Source organism: Lynx rufus, unplaced genomic scaffold, assembly GCF_022079265.1.
Source record: "Lynx rufus isolate CCGP_SWC_20201006 ecotype Redwood Valley unplaced genomic scaffold, mLynRuf1.p SCAF_4, whole genome shotgun sequence".
NCBI lineage: Eukaryota > Metazoa > Chordata > Mammalia > Carnivora > Felidae > Lynx > Lynx rufus.
This window is the reverse complement of record NW_025814856.1, coordinates 156,744,146-156,763,962: the sequence shown is the minus strand read 5'-3', so window position 1 is coordinate 156,763,962 and position 19,817 is coordinate 156,744,146. Positions and strand designations below refer to the sequence as shown.

At 47.2% G+C, this 19,817-nt stretch overlaps 1 protein-coding gene across 1 annotated transcript in view; it reads left to right on the top strand.

Moving 5' to 3' along the window:
- Positions 1–3,023: 3,023 nt before the first annotated feature.
- DENND11 (DENN domain containing 11) overlaps positions 3,024–19,817 on the top strand; it is a 44,457-nt gene continuing 27,663 nt past the window's right edge. The window contains exons 1-2 of the mRNA XM_047095065.1: positions 3,024–3,291; positions 18,983–19,082. Coding sequence (XP_046951021.1) covers positions 3,024–3,291; positions 18,983–19,082 — 368 coding nt within the window. The remainder of the gene's footprint in view (positions 3,292–18,982; positions 19,083–19,817) is intronic.

Sequence of the window (19,817 nt, the reverse complement as noted above, 5' to 3'; positions counted from 1 at the left end):
TTGTATCTGCCCTGTCACCCCTCCTTCTATATTTCATTTCTTGCCTGATAGCTGCTTTCCCTGCCAGGCTATAAGCCTGATGAGAAGCGATATCTGCCTTCTTCCTGGCTGCCCCATCACTGTGTGCAGGGCTCGGCATATAATAGGTAGTGTTACTTCAGTGAAATTCGGCCAACACTTTAGGCACAATGAAAGGGGGAAGGGCTTGAGTGTCCAACAAGGAGAAAATGGTTAAATAAATTTTCAAACATACATACAATGGGAACCATTAAAATGATGCATACAAAAAGTTGCTAAAAGGATAGGAAAATGTTCCCGGTCTGATGTTAAGGAAAAAAAATACAAAATTTAGGTATGGTATGATTTCAACATAAACATGGAAAACTTTTCATTATATCATGTATTTTAAGATACAGCATTATTTTTACATGCCACTAAGAATTTTAAAATGGCCCAGGTGAGGAGTCGAGCACGATACCCCATATACACCTGTGGCAAATAAACCTTCCACATGGACAGGGCCAGGTAGGGAAACTTGTCTCTACTTTGTCATTGGCTGGAGGGAAGAAAAACATGTCGCCCAAGAATTTGCACTATCAGCCAGTGTTTGCACTAGCTTGCGTTTTGAATTCACACTACCAGCACGGTCCAAAGAACCTCAAGCACAGGACTTAACTCAAAGTAGTCTCTGGTTGGCTGTGCCTGCAGAAGGCCGGCAAAAGTAAACACAAATCTCCTCGGTGAGAACTCGATCTCAGTGGGGCTGGCAGCAATTAGGAGTCACCATAGCAATGCTAGCAAGTGAGAAGCTGCACCCGAGAACTAGCGAAAAAGATAAGCAAAATCTTAACAGTGGCCAACCCAATGGTGAGATTATAGATCAAAATCACTTTTATATACTACATTTTATATACATTACATGTTTTATATCTTATAGATATATAATGTAGATATGTTCAGTATTTGGGAAAATAAAATAATTTTATTTTAAAATTGAGATCTATGGCATTCTAGGGGAACTCATTTTAAAATATAATATCATCCAGGGCGCCTGGGTGGCTCAGTTGGTTGAACTTCCCACTTTGGCTCAGGTCATGATCTCGCGGTTCCTGAATTCGAGCCCCAAGTCGGGCTCTGCACTGACAGCTTGCTCAGAACCTGCAGTCTGCTTCGGATTGTGTGTCTCTTTCTCTCTCTGCCCCTCCTCTGCTTGCTCGCGAGCTCTGTCTCTCAAAAATAAATAAATGTAAAAAAAAATCTTTTTAAAATATAACATCATCCTAGGGTCCCTGAATCTGACTGCCCTTCATTTCTTCTTGCCCTTCACACTCCTTTCCCACCAGAGCTATTCTAATAGCTAAATTTAATTAGTTTCTTTTCCTATCATTTCGTGAAATTCAGTAGATACAGAGAAATAAATCTGATGGTCAGATGTAGAGCCCTTTCAGACTGTGAATGTGTTAAGAGGTCTGTCATCACCATCATTAACATTTTTGAGCACGTGTTAAGCGCAAGATGCTAGGTTAAGCCTGGCAGGAGGAGCCAGTTGTACGGAGGTGTTAAGTCTCTACTTTTATTCATCTGCTTAGTTGACAAATGCTTCTTGTGCACCTGTTATGCAGGGCACTAGGAATCTGCAGATAGACGTGGTGGCTGGTGAGCTAGGACACCTACGTTAATAAGTGTGGGAAAGGCTCTATAGGTTTAAGGTTTGGACATTTTAGTCTTTTGTTCATATAGCAAATTATATATAGCCATATATATATCTGAATATATATAGGATGGAGATTATGAGTTTATTTCCTGGCACATTCACAACTTTTGGTACCTACACAACTTGAAGGTACTAGACTAGGGCGTTCTGGGTGGGGTTCACACAAAAGATCAGGAAAAAGAAGTCCCTTAGGGGAGAAAGAGAAAAGCTGATGGCTTTGGAAATCGAGGACTTTCTATGAATCCCCCGTTTTATATTTAGAAATTATATTTTGAATGCCCTAACCCTTGGGTATATCTGGTGGCTAAGTAATCAGGGGAGGTGGGAATAAGAAATAGCCATTAAAATAATGGAGGAGCCCCAGCAGTTTGTGCACTGGGTGTCACTCAGGCAGTGCTGAAGAAGAAGCCTATCCTATGTGCCAGAGATACAATGAAGACACGATTTAACCCCTCTTCCTAAGGAGATAATAAATGACTGCCCGGGGCTGCTGTTTCCAAGCCAAAATCTATGACATAACCATAATCTATTTATGCGGCATTTAGCCTACAGGAGGGGGACTGCTTACATCGTTTGTATATTTGGCTCAACCTCCCCTTCCCGGGCCCAAGGGCAAGTAAATGACCATCCACCACCTTCTCTGGAGGTTTAGTCTCTGAAATGGATGAGCCCCAGGCAGGGTCCAGGGAAGGCCGGGGCCAGGCAACAGCCGACTGGGTTCTGCACGCAAAACTACCTCAGGCAGCACACCCAAGCCCACAGCTCCAGGAGGCCAGGCCACATCCAAAGCCCAAACAACCCCGGGGCGGCCAAGGCTCCCTCTCCCACTTCACCTCCCAGCCCAGCGCAGGCTTCAGCCACACTTCCAGGATTATGTAACACATTTCTGTCATGGTCCATATGACCAGGGAGATTACAAAAAGAATGATGGCGTATAAAAATTCAGGGTGGTACAGTTATCCGACGGACTCCTAGGTGAGAAGGCACCTCACCCCAGCACAGGTGGACGGATCCAGGTGGGTGCGCGTCCATGCCGCCAGACGTTTCCCGTGCACCGGCACACACATGCACCCGCGAATCCCAGCCAGGCACGCAGTTGGGCGAAGCCGGTGGGGAGGACGCCGCCTCCGGCTGGATCGGAGCGCCGGCCCCGGCGGGAGGGCGGCGGCGGCGGCAGCGGCGGGCGGGGCGGCGCGGGGCAGGTGCGGCCTCGGGCGGTGCGGCGGCCCGGCCCGGCCCGGCGAGGGGAGTTCCCGCAGCCCGCCCCTGCGCCCGCCCCTCGCCGCCCGCGGCTCCTCCTCGCTTCGCCATGGTGGAGCGGGGAGACGCGGCGCCGCTGCTGCGCTGGGCCGAGGGCCCCGCCGTCTCCCCGCCGCAGGCCCCGGAGCCGCAGGCCGGAGGCCGGGGCTGGGGCAGCGGCGGGGGCGGCCGGCCGGCCGCGGAGCCGGCCAGGAGGCGGGGGCCCGAGGAGCTGGGCGCCTCCGAGGTGCTGCTGCAGCCCGGGCGCCTGGAGCTGGGCGACGTGGAGGAGGACCAGGTGGTGGCCGTGTTCGTGGTCACCTTCGACCCCCGCTCGGGTGAGAGCCGCCGCTCCGGGGGCCGGGAGAGGGTCGCGCACCCCGGGGCTTTGGGGGCGGCGGGGGAGGGGCTCGCTGCGCGCGCACCCTCACCCACACACCTGCACCCCCCACCCCGCCGCCCCCGCCCGCTCGGAGCGGCCAGGGTGCCCCCGCGAGGTCCGGGCGCGGGACGCGGGGCTTTGTTCGCGGAGTCCCCCCGACCCCCTTCTCCTTCCCGTCCCGCGCGGCCTCCCGGCAGATCCGCGGTCCGCGCCCGGGTCCCCACAGCCGTGTTTGCACTTCTCCAGTGCTGCAGGATCCTGTCGGCGGCCGCGGCGCGCTGCCTTTTGTTTTCTGGCTCTGCTGGAAGGTGTTTTTTTTTTTTTTTTTTTTTTAATTTTTTCCCCATCAAGAGGAGAAACGCCCCCCAGGTGAACTCCTGAAACAGATTGTACTGAACTTCCAGGTTTTCTACTTCCCCGCCCTCGCTCCCCGTCACTCCCGGCACGGTAACTTTCCGAGCGGCCAAGTTCACTTGCTCAGGCAGCATCATTTTGAGGAATTTAGTGCCGGGAGCATTAAGGGATAGGACGGAGGGATTAAACTGGAGGCGGATTAAAGGAGAAGCCTCCTCAGGTAGACTCTTGGTGGTTTGTGTGGAGAATTAAAGGGTTATCTAAAATAATCTTGAGCCTAATTAACCAGGAAGGAAGTGTCCAAGTGAGTGGTGAAAGACTTCGTGGGGGTTCAGAAGTGAGTAAATACACTCTCTGGGAAAGCCTCAGGTGGTTGCTGCGGGGGCCTCAAGCCGGAGCTCATCAGCTCTCAGGAGTGCCGTATTCCTGGTTCTGGGGTTTTAGGAAACCCAGATATTTCTGACCCTAACTCCCCGAGGGGAGTCCTGGAATGAAGAGTGCCTGGTAGTGAATGGAAAGAACTTCGTGATCCTCCAGGGAGGAGCTGTAGAACTCATTCACAAGAACCTGATGGGTGGCCGTGGGGTGGGAGGAGAAAGGCCTGGGATCTTCAGGTGGCAGAACATAGCGTCCAGGCCGGGTAACTGACCTAGGGTCCGGGATGATAAAGCAGCAAGATGCAGGAAGAAATGGCACAGAATAGAAAAATAGTTGGTGGAGGGACTAGGCCTTTCAGCCTCCTGTCTATTCCTTGGCCCTTATCCCAGTGGCGTTCAAACTTTTTTGATTGTGTGTGACCCACTGTTGGAAGTCAATTTGACTTCACGACCACTACACTCACAGGTATACAAATGAAACTGAAACAAGTTTCATGAAATAGTACTAACCCCTTCTACGTGTGGTGCATACTGGTATTCTCCTTTTTCTTGTTTAACACCTGCTGGCTGACTCGTATGGTTGGGACTCCTAGATACCAGTAATTTCAGAAGCTGCTGTTTCTGACCAAAAGCAGTCTTTATTGGTAAATAAAAACGGATACTTTGTAACTAATAATATTCCTTATCCCCTATCCCATCACCTACAGGTAAATGGACGCAGGCATGGGACTGTGGGAAACGCTGAAGGCTAGCTAGAAGAAACGGCAAGAGAGCACTGACAGGGTCCGATTCCGCAGTGGTATAGCACTGGCAGTAGAGTCTAGGGAGGGGAAAGAGAAAAGGAAAGCCCTACACTAACCACAGATGCAGTTGATGACATTAAAAAGCACTGCAGAGCTGGGACCCTCCCCCTGCCTTGTCAGTCCCAGCTGTGACATCATTTGGATGGGTATATGTATATGGAGTATACATACAAGGGGGTATGTATGTAATGTTTTCAAATTAAGGTTAGTGTGGACAGAAGGGATTGTAACTGGTCCTTGGACTCTTTGTGCAGGCGTTTTACTATGATGGTGTTTCATGTAGTTGTAATCCTCTATTTTGATCATCGTTCGTACCCAGTTTATACATGAACAAGCAGACCAAGGGTGATTAAGTAATTTAGAGACATTAACTAGCCAACACATACTTGACTCTTAAGTTCAGTTGTCTAATGTATCCCACACTGTGTGAACCTCTGCCCCCCAACTTTTCATCCTTACTGTGTCCAGAGGGTGGAGAGGAAGGGAAGGAGTGGGAGAGAGGACAGGGGAAGAGAGAGAGAATGTGTGTTTAGCTTTGGCTGCTTTTGGTTTTTGTTTTTTCTGAAAGCTGCTGTTCCCTGCCCATAAACCTACCTCTCCTTTGTCACCTATCCCAGTCCAACAAGTCTCTTTGCATCTTGTAAAAGTACTCTGGAAAAAAAAAATACTCTGGTAGTACCTCTATAAAGTGAAAGTAATATGGTGCATCTCCTAATGTAGAAGTTGGAATGAATGAATGCTGAGGTTCCTGGATCCTCAAAGGTTAGCACTAGGGCTCAGAGCTCCTGCTGTGTCCCTTATCTGGTGGTCTAGGCAGTCACTGTCCGGAGAGGTGAGATGCCAGTTCTCAGTTCCCCAGTGACCTGGAGACATCACAGGACCAGACCATGTTTCCTGGTTCAGTTCCGTGTCCTCTTCACTCTGCTACTGAGGCTGATCTGCTATGTGTTACTCTTTAATCTTGGTCCATGTGGTTCAGTTGGGTTAGAGCACAATGCTAGTAACCTTGGTCCACCAAGACTTTTGCCTTCCTTAGCCTTTGATACCAAAAATAGTAAAGCAATTACTGGCTTCTTTATAAAAATCAGAACATATCACAGAGCTTCTCACGTGGGAGAGATTGGAGTTTTTTCTCTTGCCTGCCTACCTACCCACTCCCCCGTGTTTCTTCCACCTGTGTCCTGTTTCGTTCCCTAGGAGCCCCTCCCTTTTACCCTGACCTACCCAGTCATTTGCTGCCCAGCCCATGGCTATTTCATTCAGCTTCCCATCTGGTGGAAGTAACTGTTGGCACGCGTGCACATGAGAGGGCGAGAGAGAAGACGTGGGAGGAGAGAAATCCACGGCTGTGGTGCACCTTGCGGCACACAAGGGTGGGGGGAGGGGGGCGGAGAAGGTTGTGAGTGGCCTGTGGTGAAAGCGGATGTAAGAGGGTGTGAGGGAGGAGTGGGTCCTGGTGAGGGTGTGGGAGGACGTGCGCATAAGCACATGCTTCCAGCGGGAATACACTTAGGGATTCTCAGGCTGGTGTATAACAATGGCAGAGAGCAGTCCTTTAATACTTGTGGATACAAGTTTTGGGTTGGGCATCTGTAGGAAGGATCAGAGAAGAGGGTAGAGGCGTAATGCATGCGATTTTCATTGGATTCATGGTTTGAAAATTACGGTGGTCGTATCTACAAATGACGTGAGGACCGGGTCCTCAGGTTCAAGTGCAGCAGAGGCGCGTGCACTCTCTCTCTCTCTTTACTCACTCACTCACTCTCACACACTCAGTCTCTCTCTGGAGCAGGGAGCCCTGGGATGGCAGTTCTGGCCATCTGGGCTACAAAGCTGCTATTGACAGCAGGCCCAGATGCTTACTATGCAAGCCAGGTGGGAGGGTTTGGCAGCCAGAATCTTGCTTTTTCATTGTGATCAACCCATTATTCAAGCCTTCGATTCTTAATTTTTTTTTTTTTTCTGCCCACTTGTGTGTGAGCCTGCAGCAGGTAAAGCTTTGGACACAATCGTTGGGGCTGTTTCTTTATAAGAGGTTCACCTTATTTTTATTTAATGTTTATTTATTTTAGAGCACAGGCAGGGGAGGAGCGGAGAGAGAGAGGGAGACAGAGGATCTGAAGCGGGTCTGCCCTGACAGCAGTGAGCCCGGTGTGGGGCTGGAACTCACAAACCGTGAGATCATGACCTGAGCCCAAGTCGGAGGCTTAACCCACTGAGCCACCCAGGCGCCCCTGTAAGAGATTTGCTTTAAACTGCTACATTGCCCCCAGCCTGAGTTATTTCGTGGGGGGGTCTGCAGATAATTCCTGTGTGGCGTATGCTTGCTTTGGACTGCTGAGGAGGGCACAGGGGAAGACTGAGGGGAGGAGAGCTGAAGTTTTTGAGATAACCTCTTTTTCTTTTTGTTCTTCCTGATGAGGAATGAATTACTACCCGTTCCTCCCTCAGCCGCTAGCCACCACCTAAAGTACATCTAAACACCTGTTTCATTTAGTGAGTCTAAATGCCCATAAGTTTATGTATTTAAGATCACTTACACACCAATTTTAATCTCCATACGGTCTCCAAAAGTCCACACCTTACAAGCACGTTCTTTTCCACAGCAGACATGAGGGGGCACGGCGGGATTAAGGTTAGGTGTGGTGTCTGAGACCCAGCTTGGAGCACGGCCCACATCCCCTGACTTGTGCAAATAGTAAGTGGCTCCAGCCGTGACAGGGGCGGTGACAAAGTAGAGTGAGAACGGAAGATATGGGACATAATTTTGAGATGCAAAGAGCAGTCCTAAGCACGGCCAGCTCAGAGGGCAAAGAGAGGGCGCTTTCTGCCAACCAACCAGGAGGTCCTTAGAATGATTAACTGCCACATCCTTTCCCAGAGTTCCCTCAGATGTCAGTGGAATGCAGTTGTGGTTAATTTCATTAATCTCACGTTGGCAGAATCTTCCCCGGCTGTTGGTGATTCACCTGCTTGTGGTTTTCAGGGAAAAGTCAGTCTGTGGCCATCTGCTGTGAATTCTGTTTCTTAAGAGAGTCAAGCAGGAATAGGAACCATAACACCCACCACTTACTGGGTCCCCACTACGCGGGGGGTTTCAGGGACCTGGTCTCTAATCCTTCTGACGCTGCTCATCACTGTAATGGCTCGGGGCGGGGCGGGGGTGGGGGGTCAGGAGAAGATGCCCTGAATTCACGGAGCAGAGAGGTCAGAGCCCAGAGGCCAGCCAAGTCTCCAGGGCCAGTGCTCCCTCCTCACACTGCTGCCCAGGGTAATACGATACAGAGTCTGTGAACTGGAAGGGTTTTTCCACTTGAAATTAATGCATCGGAATTCAGCCATGGATTGGTTGAGGGCTGACTTGAAATCACCAGGATTGATTTCTTCCTGCCCCAGGTTTCTTTACCCTGACTCTCCTTTTGCTTCGCGCATACTCTCACCCTAGGTGGTTTTAAAATTATTTAAGACCATTTAAGACCAAAAATCAATAGAAGCTATTTCCTTTTCTGGTGTTTGGAGGCTGAACCAAATAATCTTCTGAGGTTTCTTCCCTCTCTGGCATTTGGTGCCCCCCCCTTCCCCCGCCAAGGAAATGGTTCTGTAGAGGGAAGGTGGGGAGGGGAGGCGCCACGTACCCCTGGATTCTTGCCTTTCTTCCCGAGACAAAGTTCCTTTTTACTTCCCAGCTAGAACTAGGGCTCGTGTCTATGCTGATGAGAAGATGGAATGGGTGAAAAATCAAGGCATATGTTGGGGAGGGAAAAGGGGGCACAAAGCTCTGCTCCTGAGGTCAGAAGGAGCTGTAGGATGTGTGCTGATGCAGCCACCGATAGCAAGACCTCAGGAGGAAATCCTTGATTGGAAACCACCCAACAGGAGGGAGGAGGGGGAAGGAAAGTCACGCGTTTCCCGTTAGAGATTATTTCGGTGAAGATCCTTGCTCTGTCTACTTTAAATACTTTGAGATGAACTTTGTAACGGGCAGCAGCAGTAACAACAGCCCACGTCTGTTCTCCCAGAGCAGTGGTGGTGCCGAATCACCTCAGTGTACACGGAAACAGAAGACAGAGGCAGTCCCGTTTGCGGTAGATGGGACAGAGCAGATCTCGCCCAGTGCAGGAGTTCATCAAACATCAGCCCTGGGAGGCTCTGCTGTGGACACAGCTGCCAGGCTGACCTTCCGAACTGTGGAGAGGCAGGTTCAGACCATCTGTCCATCTGCACCAGGCTCAGCCTCGCCCTCTGGCTTCCCTTGGATGACTGGGCTGCCTGCGCAATAAACTGGGAGTCCAAGTTCCACGGGGACATACATATTTGCCTTTGCATGAGCCCAGCCCCTGGCACTGGCTGCCAAGTTATGTTCTGCCAATATTTATTGAATGGCCGGCTGGACGTACATGATGCAGATTGCCACATGTGACCCTCGTGCGCTCATGTGGCCCTTCCCCATAGGTTGTCTTTGCAGCTAGAGATGAGGCTGGGCCTCCAGGTGGGCCCACGGTTGCGAAGGAGAGAAAGTGAGGCGGAAAAGCACTTGTCATTGTCAACTCGTCTCTTTTTGATCGATTACCCCTCGGATGAGCCCTTCTGTAGAATCCTTTTGGGCCCCAGTTTCCTGGCTGAGTTCCTTAAATATGGTGAGGGTATTTGGGAAGCCAATAATAGTCCGAAGACCAAGACCGGGGTAGTTAGCATTCAGTGGGAAGTTTTTGTGGCATTCAATGGGTTTTATTTTTACAGAATCACTTGTCTTTAAGTCTCTACAAATTTTATATGTAAACTGGCTTCCAATTTTTGTGAATGGTGTAATATTTCTGGAAAGGATGACCTTTAGCCATGATACCTCGTTATTACCCTACTTAGTGTAGATTGCCCCCATTTATTTTCCTTTTGCAAAGTCCTTTCTGCTTACCTTATGTTTTTTTCACATCCCTATCATTTAAATTATGTTCTCCAATTTGTTGAAATTTTTTAAACCTCAGAAAAGTTGGAGGAATAGTACAGTGAATACTTCGAGCCCGTCCCCATTTGTGGACATTTTGCCATATTTGCTTTATGCGTACACAGCTCAGCTCTAATGTGGAACATGCATTCCTAAAAGTCACTGTGCTGTGAAAGACTTGTGGTAAAAGTCACAAGGTTTATGGGGAAGATGGGGTCAGGGCACGGCGCTCAAAAACTGTCAGTGACACATTTTTTTTAAAAAAAAAAAGGGAACCAAATAAAAATGGTAGGACAACCTTACATGTGATAACTAGTTAGGAGATGCATAAATACTCAAAGTTTGGCACTTTACCTTAAGACACCTGGGGAGGTGTAGCCTGTGATTTATGGTGAAATGAATGGAAGCGGAGCTGTGTGACATTTGATGGACAACAGTAGGCCTGGGAGTGATAGTCAGGGCTCTTAACTCTGAAGAAGGGAATGCGTGAGTGTTTGAGGTTGGGGCGGGGGGGTGTTTTGTGTATTTCCGTGCGTCTCATTTCAACTGGGTGCAGTTTTCTGCATTCACATTGTGATCCTTGTGATCAAAATCACCTATCAGCAAACAGGAAATCCCCTACGATCAAACGGCTCCCTAATGTATCAGTTGCTTTGGATCGAATTCAGCTGGCGTTCTAGCGGAACTGACTATATATAGAGGTGTGCTTATCTTTTTCTGCTGAACTATTTGACAGTAAGTTGCAGACATCATAACATTTCTTTTCTGAATACTTCAGTACAAATCTCCTAAGAATAAGGCCGTTTTCCTACATGACCACAATATCATTACCAATCCCAGGGTAGTTCACCTACATTAATTGATCTGTTACCTTCTTTTTTTAGTTAATAAACATTTTTTTTACGTCAGTTTCAGATTTACAGAAAAACTGAGAAGAAAGTGCAGAGGGTCCCATATCCCACCTTCGCACCCAGTTTTCCGTTTTATTCACATCTAGCATTAGTGTGGCATGTTTGTTACAATTGATGAACCAATATTGATAAATAATTATTAACTAAAGCCCATAGTTTACATTAGGGTCTACTCTTTGCGTTGTACATTCTCTGGGTTTGAAAAATGCACGATGTGGGGCGCCTGGGTGGCTCAGTCGGTTAAGTGTCCGACTTCGGCTCAGCTCGTGATCTCATGGTTCCCGAGTTCGAGCCCCGCATCAGGGTCTGTGCTGACAGCTCAGAGCCTGGAACCTGCTTCGGATTCTGTGTCTCCCTCTCTCTCTGCCCGTTCCCATGCCCCCCCCCCCCCCGCACCGGGAATAATCATCAAAAAAAATAAAAATGATTGCTTTAAGTACGTATAAATATTTCATGATGATTTGATAAAAGGAGTTTTAACATTGTTTAACAAAGCATACCAACTGTGAAAGAAATATAAAAGTTTTATCCTTGGGGTGTCTGGGTAGCTCAGTTGGTTAAGTGTCCAACTTTGGCTCAGGTCATGATCTCGTGGTTCGTGAGTTCAAGACCCACATCAGGCTCTGTGTTGACAGCTCAGAGCCTGGAGCCTGCTTCGGATTCTGTGTCTCCCTCTCTCTCTGCCCCTTCCCACTCATACTCTGTCTCTCTATCAAAAATAAAGAAACATTAATTTTAAAAAAATGAAAAATGCGCGATGTTACATATGCGCTGTAAGAGTATCCTACAGAAAGGGTTTTATTGCCCTAAAAATCCTCAGTGCTCCCCCTACTAATCCTTCCTTATTTGCTGATCTTTTTACTATCTCTTAATTTTTTCTTTTCATGGATGTGACAGAGTTGGAATTATATAGTATGTAGCCTTTTCAGATTGGCTTCTTTCTCTTAGCAGCATGCATTTAAGGTTCCTTTATGTCTTTGTGGCTTGATAGCTCATTATTTCTGAACAGTATTTTATTGTCTGGATGTTCCGCAGTTTGTTTATCCATTCACCAACTGAAGGACACCTTGGTTGCTTCCAGTTTGGGACAATCAGAAATAAAGCTGCTGTAAACCGTGGGCAGCCTTTTGTGTGGACCTAAGTTCTCACTCTTGGGATAGATGTGAAGGAGCATGATTGCCTGATCATACGGTGAGAGTATGTTTAGTTGTAAGGAAATGCCAAACTGTCTTCCAAAGTGTTTGTACCATTTTGCATTCCTACCAGCAACGAATGAGACTTCCTGTTGCTGCGTGCTCTTGCAATTAGCATTTAGTGTTTTCCATGTTCGGGATTTTGACCATTATAATAGGCATGAGAAGAATCTTGTTTGGATTTGGAATTCCCCAATGACATGTAATTTTGAGCATGTTTTTCATAATCTCATTTGCCATCTGTATATCTTCTTCGGTGAGATCACTTCGGTGAGATCACTGATCTTTTGTCCATTTTTATTATTTTTTTAAGTACACTCCATGCCCGGCATGGAGCCCAACATGGGGCTTGAACTCACGACCCTGAGATCAGTACCTGAGCTGAAATCGAGTCAGATGCTTAACCGACTGAGCCACCCAGGTGCCCCTTGTTCATTTTTTAAATTGGGTGTTTATATTTTTCTTAATGTTGTGTTTTAGTTCTTTGTATATTTTGGATTTGAGCCTTTATCAGGTATGTTTTTACAAATATTTTCTCTGTGTATGACTTGTCTTTATTTTCTTCATAGTATCTTCCACAGATCAGAAGTTTTTAATTTTAATGAAGTACAACATACCAATTTTTTTCTTCATGGATCGTGCTCCTGGTGTTGTATCTAAAAACTCATTGCTAAACTCAGGGTCACCTAGATTTTTCTCCTTTGTTACCTTCCAGAAGTTTTATAATTTTGCATTTTAGTATACTATTCATACTGAATTAATTTTTGTGAAAGGTGTAAGTTCTGTGTCTAGATTCTTTTTTTCTTTTCTTTTTTTTTTTTTTTTTTTTTTTTTTGCCTGTGGTTATCCATTGTTGAAGAGATAATCCTTTATCCATTGTATGGCCTTTGCTTTGTTGGCAAAGATCAGCTGACTGTATTTGTGTGGGTCTGTTTCTGGGCTCTGTGTCCTGTTCCGTCGATGTGTCTAATCTTGTCTAATCACTGTCTTGATTACTGTAGTTTTCATGGTAAGTCTTAGAATTGGGTAGTGTCAATCCTCACTTTTTCTTCAGTCTTGTGTTGGCTGTCTGGGGCCTTTGCCTTTCCATATAAACTTTAGAATTAACTTTTCAATATCCACAAATAATTTGCTGGCATTTGGATTGAGATTGCATTGGATCTCCAGCATAAGGAAATGTGAAATCCCTATGCTCAGATTGTTCTTTAATACTTCAATTGTGTTGGGGCGCCCGGGTGGGTCAGTCAGTTGAGCATCTGACTTCCGCTCGGGTCATGATCTCGCGATTTATGGGTTCAAGCTCTGTATCGGGCTGTCTGCTGTCAGCATAGAACCCACTTCAGATCTTCTGTCCCCCTCTCTCTGCCCCTCCCCTGCTCACTCTTTCTCTCAAAGATAAATAATCTTAAAAAAGAAAAATACTTCAGTTGTGTCGACTCTAGTTCAGCAAGCAATGTGTCAAAACTGACTATATAAAGATATACTTTTTTTTTCCTGAGCCTTTTGATAGTAAATGCAGACATGATGATCCTTCTAAATTCTTGAGTATAAACCTTCTAAGAAGAAGGACATTTTCTTACATAACCACAGTATCATTACCCCTAGGATAATTAACATTAATTCATCAGTTGGCTCTTTAAAAAATGCCTGCCTGCAATAAAGCTGTTTTTCTTTCATTATTGTTATTACTACGTAACACCCATCCTGTACCGTGCTAAGCGGTGTGCCGTGTTGGGATGCGACAATCAACGAAGTTCCTGTCTTTAAGAAGTCCCGTCTCCTGTGGAAATAGACCTCTAAGACAGTGATTACATAGGCTGGCATGAGGACTGAAGTAGCTTCGTCTACTTCATTTACTTTCCTTTCATTCAAGGAGCGTGTCAGTAGGTAAAGGTGAGGGTAACTAGTCCTCTGGAGCAGTGCTCTGGAACCCGTGCTCGTTCCGTGACTCGCCAGCCTGACTCTGATGGAACCTTCCCCTGAGGGACTTACATCCATCTAGAAGTCAAGACTGTAACTACCAGATGTCACTCCCTCCATCTGAGTCTGTCAGTTTCTGTAGCGCGAGGACCGGACACGCACAGAGGGACGAGGGTGGCGGCTTTGAGAGCCAGGCTGAGGAATGGGGGCTTTCTTCTACAGGTCAGCGGTGTCGGGTAACACGTGGGTTTGGCCATGAATACCAGGGACCCAAAGTAACAGTGGCTTAATCAAGATAGGAGTTTATTTCTCTTTCATGCAACAGGAGATAGCTGGCCTAGGGCTGGCATGCTGGCTCAGTCCAAGCGGCCATCCAGGGACCTAGATTCATGACGGCTTGTCACCACATCCCCATTCTAGACAGCAGGATGGAGGAAGGGGCAGCACGTACACCTGCCCTTTAAGGTACTTTTTGGCAACCATACACCTCACTTCTGTCCATTTCCCATTGGCCAGAATTGACTCATGTAGCCATACCTACAGGCAAGAAGATACTGAGGAACGTAGTTGTGATTTGGCTAAATATAGGAGGTTTTGTTCCCTGTAAGAGTGGATATTGAGGGTCAACTTGCAACTCCTTGTGTGCTGGCATTTCTTAAAAAAAAAAAATGTCTTCAGTAAAATTGGTCCCTTAAGATGCTTCTTCCCCCCACTTTGGTGGGCTGTACAGAGGATGCTTGTTAAGAATAGGTTTATTAGCCCCCAAATTTTGGAAACATTAAGGTCTCGTAGAGAGGGCCACAAAGCAGAGTAACATACTAAAGGCTCTGAGAAGTTCTGCAGTAAAGAAATGTGTCTATCCTTGTTTACCCTAAGATAATTTGGCTAAAATCCCTTTTGAAAAATGTATTTTGTTTTGTTTTTGTTTTTGTTTTTTTGCAGAAGCTCTGTCAACAAAAGCTTTGGGAAACACTGCTTTGGGAATTGTTAAAGATCTCTTAGCCCCGATGAAGACATTTTTACGGTAGTTCTATTCCTAGGGATGTTGTCAACAGAAATGTGTACACATTGTGTCAAAGTTTAATCGAAGAAACAGAACCGCTAGGAGATGTCTAAAGGAATTTATTGCAAGAATTTGATCTTACGCAGTTGTGGGAGCTAGGTAGGCAGGCTGTATAAGGCTGTTGTCTTTCTGCCTGATGAGGGAGCTGGAACTCTATTGGGCCGGCAGCTATGGAAGAAGAGAGTATAGTTGGGAACGTGGAGAGAAGCTGGAGCTCATGTACAGGAACCCGGGTCAGTCCGCCTCCAGCTTTCAGGATGTGGGTGTCCTGATGAAGTTGATGCCCTTCATTGTGGAACGAAACACACACCTGGCTTAGGAGTCCGAGAAGGTGAAAGAAGATCCGGGGGAGGGTGGGTCCAGCATTCACGGGCCTGGCTGCCACCCCCAGACCCCCGAGGTGGTCCGCAGACGAGCAGTAATGCACACGAGCTGCCTGGTGCTCCTTCCCCAGCCTCCTGATGTGCATACGATATGCCGACGGCTGCCCTGCCACATCACTCCCACATCCCACATCCCACATTCCACCCGTCTCACCTGGAATTCACAAGGAAGGCAATTCTGAGAGACATAGTTCGGCCTAGCCAGGCTGACCTATGACAAAGCCACCCCACACGTGTTCACCAGACGACTTAAGTATAAGACGTTTTGTAGCGGTCTGTTTGTAACAGCCTCAAATTGGAAATAGGCTAAACGCACATCAACAGTGAAATAGATAATCTGTTACATGCATAGGGTGGAAGTAGCTTCGTGGATCCGCATGAATGAATCTTGCAAAGAATAGTGAGCAAAAGAAGACCTAAAAGAATGTAAACTACGATTGCATCGATACAAATTTCAAAACAGCCAAGCGGATTTACAGCGTTAGAGGTCAAGATAATAGTTCCCGCTGAGAGAGGGTCACGAGGGGGACAGCGGGGCTTCTGGTGTACAGAAGGCTTCTCCTTCTTGGTCTGGGTGCTGGTTATGCAGGGATGTGCATGTTGGGGAAATTCACTGAGCAATAGTTAGGATTTGTGTGCTCTTCTGTACTTAGCTGTCAGGAAAAAAAATTTAGGTAAATTCAAGTTTTGTTTCTTTGTTTTAAATGTTTATTTTGAGAATGTGTGAGCAGGGGAGGGGCAGAGAGGGAGAGAGAGAATCCCAAGCAGGCTCCATGCTGTCAGTGCAGAGCATGATGGGGGGCTTGATCCCCAGGCCGTGAGATGATGCCTGAGCTCAAAATCAAGAATTAGATGCTCAACCGACTGAGCCACCCAGGCACCCTGGTGGTGTTTTAACAAGTTTTTTTTTGTCAGAAGTCATGGATCGGCTGGGTTGGAGGAAAGAAACAGTGTTAGGGCTCTCTGAACCCATTATGGAGCGGCAGCGAGGGAAGAAGGCAGCGGATAAGAGAAGAGGCAGGTTGGGTAGGCGAGGAGGACGGCGTCTACCTGAGGGACACTGCAGCAGCCCTGTCCCAGGCTGTCCCTTCTAGGCCGGCCACCTGTTCCCATCGCAGAGGGTTAGGGCCGTGTACACAAGCTGAAGCAGGAGCTCGCCAGCAGAATCCCCATGTGCTACGAGGCAGGGACCAAGATCCTGTATATTGGGGATAGGCCCCAGCACCCTTATAAGTTCCCCGGGTGTCCTCATACACTCCACAGGCCGAAAGCCACTGAACCACAGAGATAGTAGACATGCACGGAAGGGGAAAGATGGAAATCCCTTTATCCCCAAGTTCACCCCTCTTTCAGTGTGCAGTATGCTTTTCCTGTCTTTAACCCAGACACGCACAACATCATTCTATCCTTTCTGTTTTATAAAATCCTAATTCCCCTTTACACGCTTTTGGGTTTAGCTCTTTGTTAGAGCCATGATTCCTCTCTTGAGAGTAAACTATTTGAAAGCACCTTAGGCTCTGAAGGCGAGGCCGGATAACCCTCCGTGGTGCCTGCCATGTTTGGAGACTGGACCCTTATGTAGGTAGACGGATATGCAGCTTCTCTGATGCTTGGAGTGCGATCTGAAAGCACTGTTGGCTGGATTATTCACGGCATTTCTCATGCCTAGGAAAGTAGGGTTTGGAGTAGTGATAAGAAGTTTGTTCTAAAATCAAGTGTCATAATCCTTCCCACCCCTGTTTATACTCACAGGGCCATTGCCTACTCCTGGGCAGGTCACCCAAGGCCTGCCGCATCTGCTGCCCTCACCCCCCAACTCTTCCCACCTTTCTCTGCCCTTGAAAGGGTCATTTCACACGTTTCTTTCCCACTTGGCTGAGGCCTGTACCAGGTGCTCAGAGCACAAGGGAAGTGGGCGAGCCTCTGTCTTCAAGAAATATGTATTCCTCTTGTACTGGATACTTGGGAATTTATGTTTAATTTTCTCCCCCTCATTGTAGTTGGGAATTAAAAGCTAGAAGCAGTCTTACAGGTGAGTCAGCCTCCTCACGTATTGAATTGTCTTCATTTTACAATAAAGAAACCGAGGATCCAAGAGCTTTTACCAGAGGCCACACAGCTTGTGACAAAACCAAGCTTTGGAGCCAAGTCTAGCCTGGGCTAAGTGCGTATTTAACTGCTCCCCCCACACCGCTGTCGGGTGACTGGTCTAGCTTCATGCAGGGAGTCCAGGCCCGGTCTGGAAACCAGCTCTTTTTTTTTTTTTTTTTTTTTTAAGTTTATTTATTTATTTTGAGAGAGAGAGAGAGAGAGAGAGAGAGAGAGAGAATGAGCAGGAGAGGGGCAGAGAGATTGGGGCACAAAGGATCGGAAGCAGGCTCTGTGCTATCAGCATACAGTCCAATGCAGGGCTTGAACTCGAGAACCATGAGATAATGACCTGAGCCAAAGTCAGACACTTAACCCACTGAACCCTTCAGGTGCCCCCAGGACCCTAGTTCCTGGCAGCCCCTGCAGCACACCAGCTCAGCTGGTTAGGGGTGACTCTGAGCAAGTGTTCTATTTGTCTCATTGTTTCCTCGGATGTAAAAATGGGAGAACGTTGAAAATGTGGTAGTTGGTTGCACAGCTGACTATACTAAAAGCCGTTGAATTGTTTGCCGTAAGTGAGTGGATGGCACGGTGTGCGAATTGTATCTCAAGCTGTTAGAAAAAATAAAATAAACTCACGCATAGCTCGATACTGTTATTTTGAAAAAATTTGAACACACAAGAAAACAGTAGGGAATATTCCATAGTGTTCTGTCAGTATGTGTTCTGTCCGTGTTCTGGGTAACAGTGCTGTTGTGCAGATCTCCGATTCCCTCAATCTGATAGATGCTCATCACTGCTCACATTCTCCTCTCTCATAGCGTTTATCCCCTGGAACTGTAATCTGTGGTCTCCTTGTTTATCTCTGGATTCTAATCTCTTTGCAGTCAGGGACTATGTCTTATTTGACTTTGTAGCTCCAGCGTCCAGCTCGGTAAAAAGTCAGTAACTGATGATGAGTGAATGAGCCCCGAGGTTCTGGAAGCAAAGAACTGAAGGCTAAGCCTTGGATATGGGCCTCACCTAGGGAGAGAAGAGAAAGACTTTGGGAAGGAAGCAGAGCTACCTAGACAGAGAAGTAGGGAAAAAACCAAAATAGTATTTTCTCATGGGAATCAAGGCAAAAGAGGAATACACTTTTGAGGAATTCTCAAATTCCACAAAGAGGTCAATGACAACGTGAATTAAAAAGAGTTCAGGGTTGTCAGAGTCATCAGTAGCTGTAGAAGGACAAGTTGGAACAAGATCTCAGGGGGTTAGGGAAAGGAGACGGGGGTAAGAATCATGCCCTCGGAAGTAAAGCCATGAAAGGAAGGACGTTTGAAAGTAGCTATGCAGAATGGAGCACCAAAGACCATATCGTCACTAGAAAGAATGTGCTCCTCTCTCGGCAGAGGGCAAGGCTCCTTTAAGGCCTGTCTCCTGGCCCTCTGGAGTAACTGGGGAACTCTGCCAGCGTGTGGGTGGTGGATGAGATGACCCACTTAAGCGTCTTGGTGGCTGAGCCAGCAGTGCATGCATTGGGCAGCCGTATGCCCTCAGCCCTTGTACTACGTCCTTTTCTTTGAATGACTTTGTTTCTTTTAACTTGTCACCTCCCTTTCCCACAGGGAACATGGTGGAATGGTGCTTACCTCAAGATATTGACCTTGAAGGTGTTGAGTTCAAGTCTATGGCCAGTGGGTCCCATAAAATTCAGTCTGACTTCATGTAAGTATTTCAGAATGTAAATCCCTGTACCATTTCTCTCTTCTCACAGACTTTCCCCACAGCGTAAGGGCTCTCATCAGGGGGTCTTCCAAAGGTGTGTAGAAATGCCCTGAAAATATATATAGATAGATTTGTGTTTATATCCGTTTTCCAGCAAGAAGGCCCCCAGCTTTCATTAGGTTCCCAATGGGTTTCATGACCCCCAAAAGTTAAGAACTGTCAGAGGTTCTCTCTCCCTTTTAAGAAAACGCTAGGTCTTACTTGAGGTTTGGCTTTGTTGAAAGAATGGACTTTCAGTACAGTTTGGGTTAACTTAAGCCATTTGTGGGCTAAAACTTGAAAGTCCAGCTTTCAGTAAGGCCAAGTTATAGTCCTGTGTAATTAAGATTCGTGTGAGGAGCAAACGAATAGAACACGAGGGTAACCAGAGTAGCTTTAATCTTCTCACTGGGCTGAAACCATGACAGAAGTGTAAGAAAAGGGGAGGAGATAAAGTGACAGCTGTGGTCATCCGCCCTGTTAAAAATATCAGAGACTCAGGAAGTGAGGAAAGAATCGACGTGGCTTATGCTACTAAAACAGAGCGCCCTTCCAGAGGGGCCTGAAGATGAATCTTTGTTTTGGTTCCTTATGGCATCAGTAGTTATGCAGGAGCGAAGGGATCTGTCCATGGTCATGCGCAGTGCAGCAGCAGACTTGCCAGAGGTCAAGTCCTAGCTCCTGCTGGGTGACCCT